Consider the following 13,912-nt stretch of genomic DNA (forward strand, 5'->3'; position numbering starts at 1 on the left):
AAATGCTTAACGGTTTGTGTGTGTGTGTGTGTGATTGAAAGATTATGCATGTGGGGTAATTTAGAGTAGGAAAAAAGGGCTTGCTTTTTCTGTTAGCACACGAGATTATTATACAGCCAAGTACAGTTATTGATGTTTATAACTATCCTGAATCGTAAGAAATGGCTAGGATATGTTTCGGAAATCAGAAATACTTAAATTTGTTTAGGGGTGTTTTCACTGAAGTCTTAAAATTAGAGTTTTGGCACCTTGAAGTGAAAATGCTAATATCTTGAAAACTCATTTATGTCGAATACCTTGTAAATTAAGTATTAAAAGCTTCTTTTTGATTGAGTCTCTTAGTTTCTAGAAGTCTTTTGGTTTTGATATGAGCTGGTGTTAATGTCTCAGATACATTTATCTCTGAAAGTACCCATCATTTCATTTTATTTAGAGCTATTATTCTTTATCAGGTATTTTTGTTTTTTCACTTCTTGAAGAGCCTTAGGTACGGAAATATCCCATGGTGTGGTCGTGATAATCATGTATGTCAGTGACCTTTGGTGTCTTCCTAGTTGAGAGTATAAAACTCTTATTTTATAAAGCCACATCTTCTGCATTTTAGTTTGTAGTAAGATTACAGGTAAATTTGTGAAGCATTCTCAAATAATAAATATCAGCTTTCAAAATGTTTTCAGAAAGTTTTGAATAATTACATTTCCAAGTGAGTGACACATTGCAGTGGGTGGTGGTAACTGATGAAATATTCTGTGCCTTTTCACTCTTCACAGCCAGTATCTTGAAAATTACCTCTGGATGAATTACTCTCCCGAGGTGTCCAGCAAGGCCTATTTAATGTCAATCTGCTGTATGGTGAATGAGAAGTTCAGAGAAAATGTCCCTGCGTGGGAGGTAACAGATTTACATTACTTCATAGCTGTCATGCTGTGCCCACTCGAGCCATTACAAAGTAGCAGAACTTTTTGCTGACAACAAATAACGCTTTTAGAGTAGCACTTTACCCAATAATAAATGTTGAGGAGAGAATGGATATAGGAAAGACAATAATATCAGTTTTCTTTTGATTTCAATGCTGTCTTTAAACTAACTTGCTATGAATTGAAAAATTATGCATGTGGAGTTATTTTTTGCTTTGTGCTTGAAACTAAGAATAGCACGGGTTATAAAGTTTTACTTGTACATCAGGAACTGACAAAGTAAAATTTACATTAATAATTGCAAACAGGTAGTACTCAAATGAAATAATAATATCTTGTTTTACTACAGAGCATATACATTTGTAGTTTTAGTTGAATAAAGTGTTGTTTCCAAAGTCAAGACAGATGTTTATGATTTCCATTGTTTCTTTGTCCCTGATTTGGGGTATCTTCTCCTTTCTTGAAATTTTTAAGGAACTGATGTTTTTTCTTTGTGTTGGTACAACAGAGGCTTGGTCAGTGGAAGTCCAAAATCTTGCTTTTCTTTGGCCGCCATAAAATGGTCAGCTCATAAACAGAGTTCCTTCCCTGCCAGTCACACTTTTTTAAATGAAGACTAGGCATGGGTACTTTTTATCTATTTTAAGGGTATGGCCTCCAAAGTGAGAAGGTGTTGAATTCTTTAAGGTAAAACTATGGTCTGTTCTCTCAAATATTCATTAAGTGACTGTCATTTCAGGGCAAATTAGAGCCCAAACCAAACTGTGGGTCCTGTGTTTTACTGAGAGATTCTAGGCATTTCTCAAAGATGCTTCAAGGTAATGGAGGAGAGAGGGAGAAATTTTTGAGTCAGAGAATGACCTGATCAGTTTTGCATGTTATAAAAAAAACATTTTCGTGATTAGGGCTTGAAATAGGGAAACAGTAAAGATTAAGAGAAGAGGAAACACAGATTTACAAAGTGGAATTGATTGGATTTGATAATTAATTTGAAGTTAAGAAAGGGTGTTATTTTCAATAACCTTCCAGGCTTGGGCATCTAAATAGAGTAAATGATGGTGCCATTTACTAAGATAGGTCATAGAGGCTAGAGGAATGCTTTGGAGATTAGAGTTGTTGAATTGAATTTTGAACATAATAAGTTTAGATTGCCTTTGGAATATCTAGATGAAATTATGTGGTAGACAGAGGACTCTAATGACCTAGGGCTAAGGAGAGAATCTGAACTGAAGATGTGTGTTTGGAATCAGTATATGGTAGTTGAAATAATGGCCAGGGAAAAAGAAGAATGAGGACAGAACTCCAGGAGCACTGCCTTTTAAGTAGCAAACAAAGGATAAGGGATTTCAGCACAGTGAAAAGTTTGTAAGGGTCCTTTGGACTTGATAGTCATACAGCTTCAGGGGAGTGGTATGGGTGGAAGCTTGTTTCAGAGAAGTGAATGGTAGAAAAGTAGTGGTAGGTTAGACCATACATTTGGAGCACATATCAGAAGGAAGAGAGATGTGCCAATAACTAGAAGGAAAGGTAGGTTAAAAAAAAAAAAAGTTAAAGAGTGGCTTAAATATACTTACACTATTTACACGTTAAGAGTTAACAGCTAATATAAAACAGGAGAGGCTTTTTTTGAGGTTAATTAGAGTGGGAAAATTACAATTTTTGCTAAAGAGTGTTATTTCTTTTAAGTCAGAAGAATTAAAACATTTCAAATCCTTATAAGAAATAAAGCCTCAGTTAAATATGTGTATAATCTACAGAAGAAAAACTAAAGAAATTAAAATTATTTTATTTGCTGAAGGTTTCTGCAACTCTTTCATATTCCTGCCAGAAACCTACATTTGACTTATTACCATTCATTATAAATAAAACTTTAATGCTTTTTTTATACATATACAAATAATCTTTTTGTAATTATTTGGTTTTGTGAATAGACTACTAAAACCCTACCAGTGTTTCTTTAAGGGGGAAAAGTAGGTGAGCAAGTTAATTCAAAAATAAGTTTTATTCTCTCTGTTTTCAGACTTTTAAGAAGAAGCCGGACCACTTCCCATTCTTTTTTAAGTGCATCTTGAAAGCGGCATTAGCAGAAACTGATGGGGAATTTTCACTTCATGAACAGACGGTCTTGTTGCTTTTTCTGGATCATTGCTTCAATAGTTTGGTAATTGTACCTTGTCTTTTCAGGGAATTTTCAAGTTTTCTTCATCGTCTAGGTTGAGTTTAGATAAGATTACCTCTGTAGCCAACTCTTTGTCCATGGTAATGGGGAATGAGGATAATGCTAAAAGCATGATTTTAGCCCATTCCCAGTAAAACTATTTGATAAGACCTGCTCGCTTTTTAATGGATTTGGACTTGATCTCTCCTTTTCTCTATCCAGACTTGAAGCAAAACGATAGTGAGAACTGACATGTCCAAAGGTAGAGCACAAAAAGGAGAAGCAGCAAAGAGTCTGGTTATTATAAGGGTCGAGTAGTGAGATACGTGCTACAAGCTGCACACGAAGATGTAGTTTCATTCCTTTTTATTTGTGCTTAATGGTCAGGCTGGCAAGTCAGCAGGAGAGTTGTATCTTGAGTTGACTGATGAAGACCATTTGCAGGTGATCTTTGGAAAATGTGTTGTGTACTGATACATTTTCATCCTTCACAAGATTATCTTCTAAAACAGTAGACATTTGCAATAATTCATATTTCATTTATACTCCCCTGCTGTGGTTATCTAAAGGTGTATACATATTTGTATGAAGTGCTTCTGAATTGATAGTACGCTTAGACCCATGCAGTAAAAGCATTGAATTCTTTTTTATCAAGAAGACTGAAGGTGAATTATCAGTATCAGCTGGATGGATTGTTATTTCCTGTTTCCTCTATGTACTGCCTCACAGGAAGTTTCATTTAAAAAAAAAATTATGATGCTTCCAATAATTTAGACACTGGAGGCCACTAAAACCCCCAAAAACCCAGTGCCCACTATTACCTTTTAAACATTTATTAAAATAAACAGAACAAATATAAATAAATAGACATGATTCCTTATCAGAAATTCAACAAATAACAGAATTTAATTAGTAGTTTGGTGCCAGGTTTAGCCAGCTTTGTCGTTGTTGTTAGGCGCGGTCGAGTCAGTTCTGACTCATGGTGACCCAGTGTGAGAGAGTAGAACTGCCCCATGGGTTTCTTAGGCTGTGATCTTTCTAGGAGCTGACCGCCAGGTCTTTTCTCCTACAGAGCTGCTGGGTGGATTCAAACCACCAGCCTTTTGGTTAGCAGGCAAGTGCTTAACCATCACGCCACCAGGCCTCCTTAGGTCATACCCATAGTGATTCTAGTACTTGAAATTTTCTACAGTCTTAGCCAACTTAAAAACTAATTTATTATTGAAATGCTGCCTTTTTAATTTTTTTAGTATTGAATTTCTTAATATTAAAATAAGTGATTTGAAACTATCGATGTCGTGTTCTCCATGCAGGACTTAAACAGGCAGTGTGTGCCTTATGTAGCGACTTAAGTGGAAACGTTGGTACATTTATAAACTTGTTTTTTTTATTTTTTTAATGTCTTAAACAGGAAGTAGACTTGATCCGGAGTCAAGTACAGCAGCTTATCTCTCTTCCAATGTGGATGGGTTTGCAACCTGTAAGTATCTAATTTCAGAAATGTGTGTGTATATATGTCATAAGTGGACCATGTGTGTTTAGATTCTTTACTTTAAATAGGGATGTAAAAGTGGTAGCTAAAATTCCTCTTTCCTGCTTAGAAAATTTTTATTAATTTATCGTAGTTGTAATTTTTACAGTTTTAAAGTTTTTATCTGCAGGCTAATATATGCTTCACCTGATGACGGTATTGTAAAATAAAATATATATGTTGAGCTTATTGAGAAATGGGGGTTAATTTAGCAAAGTATTATTATCCTTATGTACGTCTTTGGATGAGACTAAATGCAGATTTACGTTGATTTGCTTGTACATACAGCTGTAGGAGAAGGTCTGGATCACGTTTAATATCAACAGCTTCATTTTTCATTAAATCCTTATTTATTGATTTTTATGTTCATGTATCAAAGCCAGATTAACAGCTCTTGGGGAGTAAAGTTAAAAATATCAAATTTCCATGTAATACTTTATTCAGAATTCCATTTCCTGCACATGGGTGTTTTTATACACACCCAGATATGCAGGCACATTTGTAGGTACCAATTGGTGGGGGTGAAAACATAAGGTATGTGTAAGTAATTAATACTAAGTTAACAAGTGGTGCGTGCCATGAGAGAGAATATGGTAATGTGGGCATTTCTTTGTTGTTCGCTTGTGATGGCTGTTCTATGTTCATTGTTTCAGACATATTTTTCAGGCTTAAATGCTTATGTTCCTAAGCTTTAATGCTCATTTTTTTTAGGCTTAAATCCTTTATGTTAGAAATAAAAAAGATATTTAATTGATTATTGAACTTAGAGTCTTGACTAGAAGAGTTTCTTTTTTTTTCTATTAAGAAGTATTAAAATTGAGAAATTTTTCATAATATAGTTATTAGTTTTCTAGTTTATCACGTTGCTCTCAGGTTTTATTACATTACTGTATATCATATCAATATATTAGAAAACTAGCTAATAGTTGATCTAACTTTTATCCTTATAAAATTCGAGGTTAGTAGTGATTTAATATATCTGTCTTTCAGGCACGATTGGAATTAGAATTAAAAAAGACACCTAAGCTAAGAAAATTCTGGAACTTGATTAAAAAGAATGATGAAAAGATGGATCCAGAAGCAAGAGAACAGTATGTTGGCAAAGCTTCATTCCACATCAGTTTATTGTGCTGGATTGTAGGTTCTAGAAGATGCTGACTGGTTTGTTTCATTCTATAGTGTTGAGCCCAAATAAATGTTAATAAGTGCTTTTACTTAAAACAGTCATAGGAGTACTTTCCACAGAGTTCTAAAGGAAAAGGCACAACACCACCATGCTTTTCTTCTTTCCCTTCTTTCTGTGCCAGTGATAAGTGTATACATAGTTGTCAACTGTTCTTCTCCCTGCCTATTTTGGTCTGTCCCTCACAGATAGTTCTCAATATTCTCCATAATCTTCAGGCTAGCAATCCAATTTTTCTTTGTTTTTCTCCCTTACTCTTAACAATGACTCTGACACACTCCAACCATAATTTATTCACTCATTAAGCAAATATTGAGTTTGTATTATTTTGCTAGGTACTGTTCTAGGCACTGGGGATATAGTAGAGAACAAGACCGGAAGTAATTCCTGCTGTTGTAGAGCTTGCATTCTAGTTGGAGAGACAGCAATAAACAGGAGAATTATTTAGTATATTAGATGGTAAAAGTGCTAAGGAGAAAAATAAATCAGGTATAGGGACTAAAGGAGCAAGTAAGGGTATATGTGCATGTAGGGTAGTGTAGGGGGTGATGTTTGTGGTTTTTCAAGTGGAAAGAACGAGAAGCCCTCCCTGCATTGTGAATATTTGAGAGAAGACCTGAAAGAAGTGAGTTAGTCACGTGGATTTCTGAGGGAAGCACATTCCCGATTGAGAGAGCAGCAAGTGCATAGGCTTTCAGGAAGGAGCATTATGGTGCTCAAGGAAAACAAGGAGGTTAACATAGCTGGAGCAGAGTAAGCAAAGGAGATGAGGCTAGAGAGGTAACAAAGAAATTGGTGGTATTTGTGCTGTGTAGACCATTGAGTTGGAATCAACTCAGCGGCACTAGGTTAGGTTTTTAGACCATTGAAAGGAGTTTGCTCTTACTCTGAGTGAGGTGGGAAGCTGCTGAAGAGTTTTTGTGCAGAGCAGTGATATGATTATATTAACAGGATCACTGTAGCTGCTCTGCTGAGAATAGACTAAAGATTGACAAGGGTGCAGATATGTGAGGAAATTTTCACGATCATTAGCCGTTAGAGAAATGCAAATCAGAACTACAATGAGATACCATCTCACCCTGGCATTACTGGCAGGAATCAAAAAAACCCAAAAATAACAAATGTTGGAGAGGCCGTGGGGAGATTGGAACTCTATGTGCTGCTGATGGGAATACAAAATGGTACAGCCATTTTAGAAAATGAAATGGTGCTTCCTTAGAAAGCTAGAAATAGAAATAGCACATGATCCAGCAATCTCACTTGTAGGAATGTATCCTAGAGAAAGAAGAGCCATCACATGAATAGACATATGCACACCCCTGTTCACTGAAGCATTGTTCACGACAGCAAAAGATGGAAACAACCTAGATGCCCATCAACAGATGAATGGATAAACAAACTGTGCTACATACACACAGTGAAATACTACACAATGATAAAGAACAATGATGAATCTGTGAAGCATCTCACAACATGGATGAATCTGGGGGGCATTATGCTGAGGGAAATAAGTCATTCACAAAAGGACAAATATGAGACCACTACTATAAGAACCTACGAACAGGTTTACACAAAAAAAGAAACAGTTGTTGATGGCTACGAGGGAGGGGAGAGGTGGGCGGAAAAAACATTAATAACCAATAGGTAAGTGGTAACTTTGGTGAAGGGCAAGACAGTACACAGTACTGGGGAAGCCAGCCCAGCTTGTCCAAGGCAAGGTCGTGAAAGCTCCATAGGTACCTCCAAACTCCCTGAGGGACCAAATCACTGGGCTGAGGGCTCTGGGGACCATGGTCTTGGGCAACATCCAGCTCAGTTGGCATAACATAGTTTTATAAAGAAAATGTTCTACTTTCTCCTTTGGTGAGTAGTGTTTGGGGTCTTAAAAGCTTGTGAGCGGCCATCTAAAACTCTCCCCTGGTCTTACCCTGTCTCGAGCAAGGGAGAAAGAAGAAAACCAAAGACACAAGGGGAAGATTAGTCCAAAGGACTAATGGACCACAACTACCACAGCCTCCACCAGACTGAGTCCAGCACAACGAGATGGTGTCTGGCTACCCACTGACTGCCCTGACAGGAATCACAGTAGAGGGTCCCGGACAGAGCTGGAGAGAAACGTAGAACGAAATTCTAACTCACACACACACACAAAAAAGACCAGACTTACTGGTCTGACAGATACTGGAAAAACCTCAAGAGCATGGCCTCTGGACATTCTTATAGCTCAGTAATGAAGTCACTCCTGAGGTTCAACCTTCCACCAAAGATTAGATAGGCCCATAAAACAAAAACGAGACTAAATGGGCACACCAGCCCAGGGCCAAGACAGAGAAGGCAGGAGATGACAGAAAAGCTGGTAGTGGGAGATCCAAGTTTAAGAAGGGGAGAGTGTTGACATGTTGTGGGGTTAGCAACCAGTGTCAAAAAGCAATATGTGTATTAATTGTTCGACGAGAAACTTGTTTGCTCTCTAACATGCAATAGGAAACGCTGTGGCATAGTGGTTAAGAGCCACGTCTGCTAACCAAAAGGTCGGCAGTTCAAGTCCACCAGGTGCTCCTTGGAAACCCTATGGGGCAGTTCTACCCTGTTCTATAGGGTCACTATGAGTCAGCATCCACTTGATGGCAATGAGTTTGGTTTGATTTTAAAGTGCAATATAAATAAATTAAAGGAAAAAAAAGATTGACATGGGTGGAGGCAAGAAGATTGAGAAGAAATGGCACCAGGCCAGGGAAATAGTGGATAGTGGTAATAGCAGAGGGGGTGAAACATAGTCAGGTTGTGAGTATGTTTTGATAGGATTCACTCTTGGATTAGGTGTAGAATATGAGAGAAAGAAGACTCAAGGATGACTTCAGGTATTCACCTTGAGCAAGTGGAAAAATGGAATCGTCATATCCTCACATGGGGGAAACTATAGAAGATAGAGATTTGGGGCAATGCTCAGGAGCTTAATTTTGGATATGTTAGGTTTTAGGTGCTTATTAGACATTTCAGAGGAGATAATGGATGGTTTCAAAGTTCTGGGGAGAGAAGTCTGGGACATACATATGTTTGTATGTGTCATATATATTATATATGTATTATATACCTTTGAAGGAGCCCTGGTGGCACAGTGGTTAAGTTCAGCTGTTAACTGAAAGGTTGAAGGTTTGAACCCACCAGCCGTTTCATCAGAGAAAGATGTGGCAGTCTGCTTCCATAAAGATTACAGCCTTGGCAACCCTGTGGGGCAATTCTACTCTGTCCTTTGTGGTCACTATGAGCTGGAATTGACTCGATGGCACACAACAGCAACAACATTAGGTGATGATATATCCTGTATTGGAAACTCTCTGGGGCAGTTCTACTCTATGCTATAGGGTTGCTATGAGTCGGAATTGACTGGACAGCAGTGGGTTTTTAGTGGGTTATATTTGTATGCTTTATATGTCATGCGTGTGTGTGTGTGTGTGTGTGTGTGTATCTGTATCTGACAGTATAGGACAGAGTAGAACTGCATCATAGGATTTCCAAGGCTATAATCTCTAAGGAAGCAGACTCCCACATCTTTCTCCCGCAGAGCGCCTGGTGGGTTCCACAACTTTCTCCCATGGAGTGGCAGATGGATTCAAACTGTAGACCTTTTGGTTAGCAGCCATCGAAATTAACTTGATGGCAGTGGGTTTGTTTTTGGTATATATGTACCTGCTGCCTTTGAGTTGATTCCAACTCATAGTGACCCCTTAGGGTTTACAAGGCTGTAATCTCTGTGGAAGCAGACTGCCACATCTTTCTCCCGCAGAGCTGCTGTTGGCTTTGAACCACTGACCTTTTGCTTAGCAGTCAGTCACTTTAGCCACTGTACCACCAGTGCCCCTGTGTCTATATATCTATATCTGTGTATATCTATATATAAATATATAAACAAACAAATTTTGGGAGTCATTGTCATACCACCAAAGAAGGAAATGTAGATAGAAAAAAGATGATGTCGTAGTAATTTCCTGTTGCTGTGTAACAATTACCACAAATTTAGTGGCCTACAGCACACATTTATTTTCTTACAATTCTGTAGTTCAGAAATCTCATGTGGGTGTCACTGGGCTAAAATCAAGGTGTCAGCAGGGTCACGTTTCTTTCTGGAGGGTCTAGGGAAGAGTCCGTTTTCCTTGCCCTTTCTAGCTTCTGGAGGCTACTCACATTCCTTCACTTATGGTTCCCTTACATCTTCGTTCAGCAGTGGCCAGTCAAGTCTTTTACATTTCTCTTCCACCTCCCAGTTTCAGTTTTTAGAACCCTGTGATTACATTGGGCCCCCTGATAATCCAGGTTAAGTTCCCTATTTTACGGGCAGCTAATTAGAAAACTTCTTTCCCCTTTGCCATGTAATATAATATTCACAGGTTATGAGGTTTATGACATGGACATCTTTGGAGGAGCATTATTATTCTGCCTTCCACATTGTTCAAGGACTGAGCCCTGGCGGGGAGGGGCACTCCAGTGTTAGTAAGTTGGGAAGAAGAACCAACAAAGGAGACTGTGGAGGAGCAGCCACAGAGGTAGAGTGAAAACGTGGAGACTTATAGTTCCTGGACGCCAGGAGAAGAAAGTATTTTAAGGAGAGGATGATTGACCTTCAGATATGCTCATAGGTCAAGTAAGATGACTGAAGATCTGGTTGAGTCTTTGCAGTTTTTACAATAGGACTGTAGAGGCAACTTAAGGAGAAGCTGTCTTTTAGATTTAGCGACAGGGAAATCAGTGATGGCCTCAACAGGAGCTGTCTCAGTGAAGTGGTGGGCACAAAAGCCTGACTGGTATGAGTTTAGGAGATAACGTGGGGAGAGAAATTGGAGACAGTGATTAAAGACAGCTCTTTCAAAGAGTTTTCCTGAAAAGGAAAGAGAAAAGTAGTGATTGGAGAGGAAATTAAGATTTGTTTTACTTTTATTTGGAGATTTAACAGTATACTTGCATGCTGATGGGACTGATCCAGAAGAAAGAGAGAAAAGGATGATGTACAAGAGAGAGGATGAGAACTGCTGGAGTGAAATCCGTGAGAAATGCACAAATACAGTATTGGCCTATGCTAGGAGCATGGGTAATTCATTGTTAGGAACAGAAGTGATGAGCACAGATGCAGGTGGGTAGGATGATAGGATGCTAGGGACTGGTTGAAATTCATTCTGATTGCATCTGTTTTCTCAGTGCAACAGGATGTGAAGGCATCAGCTGAGTGTGAGAATGGGATAAATGGTATTGGAGGTTTGAGGAAAGTAGGAAGGGTATAGACTGGAGAGTGGTAAAATGAGTGGGCTAAAGAAATAGCTGGATTGGTACAGCCTTTAGGGATCATTTGAGGTTGGTCAGGTATTTCAGATGAGGCTAATATGCATGTTTGTGTGTGTTTCTCCAGCCATGTTCAGCTGTAGATATAGGCCTGTAGTAAATAGAAAGTTGGATTTAATAGGGCTTGGGATTTAATCATGTGAGCGTGACGAAAGCTGTCAAGGGAGTTGAGGATAAATGCAAGGAAGTGGTGAAACTTGATTGTTGTACTTTAAGCTTAGTAAGTAGGGAGATGAGGACATGAGAAGGTGAGGCACAGGGAAAAGATGATTGACTCCATGGATTGTGATAGAAGGTACATTGTTGGATTTCTTAAGGAAATGGTAGTCAGAATATGGGATACTTAAAACTGAGATTATGGAAAGTTTATAATTCCTGGTAAATGTAAAATCTTGGTAAAACCAATAGAAGTTAGTGGCTGAGTAGGGTAGAACACAAGGTCATTAGCAGAGAATAGGACAAGGAACTGAGAAGCCAAGGAGTTGGATGGATGTTTTATGTGGATACTGAAACCACCAAGAATTATTGAGAGTATTGGAGAGTGAACATAGCTGGGAGCTGAAATCTTCATAAACTTCCTAAGCCTCAGGGCTGTTTTGAACCTGTGTCTCGATACTGCGTGTGCTTTCCCTCCTTATGAATGTCTCTCTCTCCGCTCCTACGTGGTGAATTTCTTCAAATTCTTTTCATTCTTCAGGGTACCAGTAAGCATCTTCTCTGTAAGTTTTCCCTTACTCTCAGCTTGCGTTGCTTACTCCTTCCTTTGTTCGACCATTGTACCTTCTAAATCTGTACTACAGTATTCTGCCCTGGTGATTTGTGATTTTTTGTTGCCTTTCCATTAGACTGAGAGCAGCTTGAAAATAGGGACCGTATCTGGTCTTCTCATCACCTCTATTTAACACAATGTCTGGAAAATGATAGATGATCAGTTAATTGTTGAATTCTCTTAAATCGAATTTACAAAGGAAGGTTGAAGCTATATGGTATGATTCCCCTCCTCCTTTATCTTCTGTAAGCCAGAACGTTTCTGTAGCTCTGTTCAAGTCCATAACGTTTGATGCTGTCATTTTTACCTCAAGGAATTTAGATTTTTTTTAAAAGAAGTTACTCAACATTGAAGCATATTTATTTAGGAAGCATTTTTTAGTATAAATTCTGTATTGCTGATTTAACATTTCATTACTGAAATTATTTTCCTTATGATGTTTACAACAAAGGTCTGATTCGTTGGTAACTTTTTTTTTTAATCCAAATCAAATTTTGCTAATTCTAGCCTCTACTTTTTTGAGTTTTCTTTGGTGACTTTTATACCCCAAATCCAATTAGATCTAAATTTTATAACAAAGATTCATTTTGTTCATCTTAGATCACTGCATTTTTATCATGTGCTTTTAAGCTATTTATTAAGGTGGTTTTTAAAAATGGATTAGTTACTTCTACCAAGTTTAATTTTTTTTTTTAAATCAACAGATTTTACTGTGTGTAGTTTTCAGGAGAAAACAATGAGCTTTATTTAGCTAAACCTTATTTGAGTTCATGTCAGTGCAACCAAGTGAAAGTATGCAGCAAAGAATTACATATTGAAGGCTGGAATGATGTAAAATGGCTTGAGGGCAGTTTCTGACCTCCTCCAACTCTACAAGGGGGAAGAGAACGAAGTTCAACAGCACAAGGCTGACTCCCATGAGGTGGAGGTCAGAAAAGCTTCCTTTTTCCGCCGTCTTTACTAATTCTGACACCAACCATCCCTCACAGAGCACTGTATACTTTTCTGCTGGGTTTGATAATTCACTGCAGTGGCCACACAGAACTCATAGACCGTACTCATGATTATGGGCTTTATTAGGTAAGTACCAGTTACATTTTAGACTCAGGAACACTCAGGATACAATCATTCCATTAGGATAGCATCTTCCTGACCATGCTTGCAGGCACGCCTCTCCCTGGCCCTCGGCCTGTCCCCAGAGGCACTCAGCTTGCTTTCTTCCTCAGTCGCCTGGGAAGCCCACCGCCTGTCTCGTGTAGCCAGGTCTCTGCTGCCCATGCTTCTCACCGTCTTCAGGGTTACAGGTTGTTCTGTCTGTCTTTATTTCTCTCTGTCTCTGTCTCTCTGTCTCTCTCCTGCCCAGTCACCTGGGTGGGAATTAGAAGACCATGACTAGAAAGGCCACACAAATATAATCAATTGCACTGCAAATGGAGGGCCAGAGAGAGTTACGATTAAATCACATCGAGGTAACAGCTAAAGCTGGAGGAGTACATGAAATCACTGAGGGGCTGAGGGGGATGTGGGAGAGGGGGAATGAAGAACGATAAAACAAAGGAATAAGGACTCAACCTCAGGGAAGAGTCACAGCTGAAAAAGAAGAGTTAAAATATAAGCTAAAAAAGAAGAACCTGGCGAAGAAAAAGAAAAGTAGCAGTTGCAAAAGTAAATGAACCACAGTGGAAAAGAGTGAAGGAAGAATGAAAAGAGAGGGTTTCAAAAACAAAGAGTAGCCAGATGCTGCAAAGATGTGAAGAAGAACAGACCTGAGAACATAGCATTTGATTGTCCAACCAAGAGGCGTTTGGTTGGAAAGATATCATGAGAGAGATGAGACTGAAGCTGGGAATTAAAAAAGGGAAGGACTGATGAAATGCATATTCCGCCTCCGACCCTAACATCTTATCCTTCCAGCTGTAACTCCCTTACTCCCAAAAATCTTCCCTGACTTGTAGTTTTTCAGTTCTTCCCTTTTTCATTATCAGCCAGCATAACTCCAGGTTTTACCTTCTTTTGTCTT

The 13,912-nt window shown here is 38.6% G+C and overlaps 1 protein-coding gene across 2 annotated transcripts in view; it reads left to right on the forward strand.

The window, feature by feature from the left end:
* The window catches only part of AQR (aquarius intron-binding spliceosomal factor), a 121,117-nt gene that overhangs the window by 15,727 nt on the left and 91,478 nt on the right, over window positions 1-13,912 (forward strand). For both annotated transcript variants that reach the window (XM_003418728.4, XM_064292219.1), the window contains 4 exons: window positions 771-891; window positions 2,938-3,078; window positions 4,487-4,555; window positions 5,597-5,697. In XM_003418728.4, coding sequence (XP_003418776.2) covers window positions 771-891; window positions 2,938-3,078; window positions 4,487-4,555; window positions 5,597-5,697 — 432 coding nt within the window. The remainder of the gene's footprint in view (window positions 1-770; window positions 892-2,937; window positions 3,079-4,486; window positions 4,556-5,596; window positions 5,698-13,912) is intronic.

The sequence above is a fragment of the Loxodonta africana genome, chromosome 10 (genome assembly GCF_030014295.1).
Source record: "Loxodonta africana isolate mLoxAfr1 chromosome 10, mLoxAfr1.hap2, whole genome shotgun sequence".
Classification (NCBI taxonomy): Eukaryota; Metazoa; Chordata; class Mammalia; order Proboscidea; family Elephantidae; genus Loxodonta; species Loxodonta africana.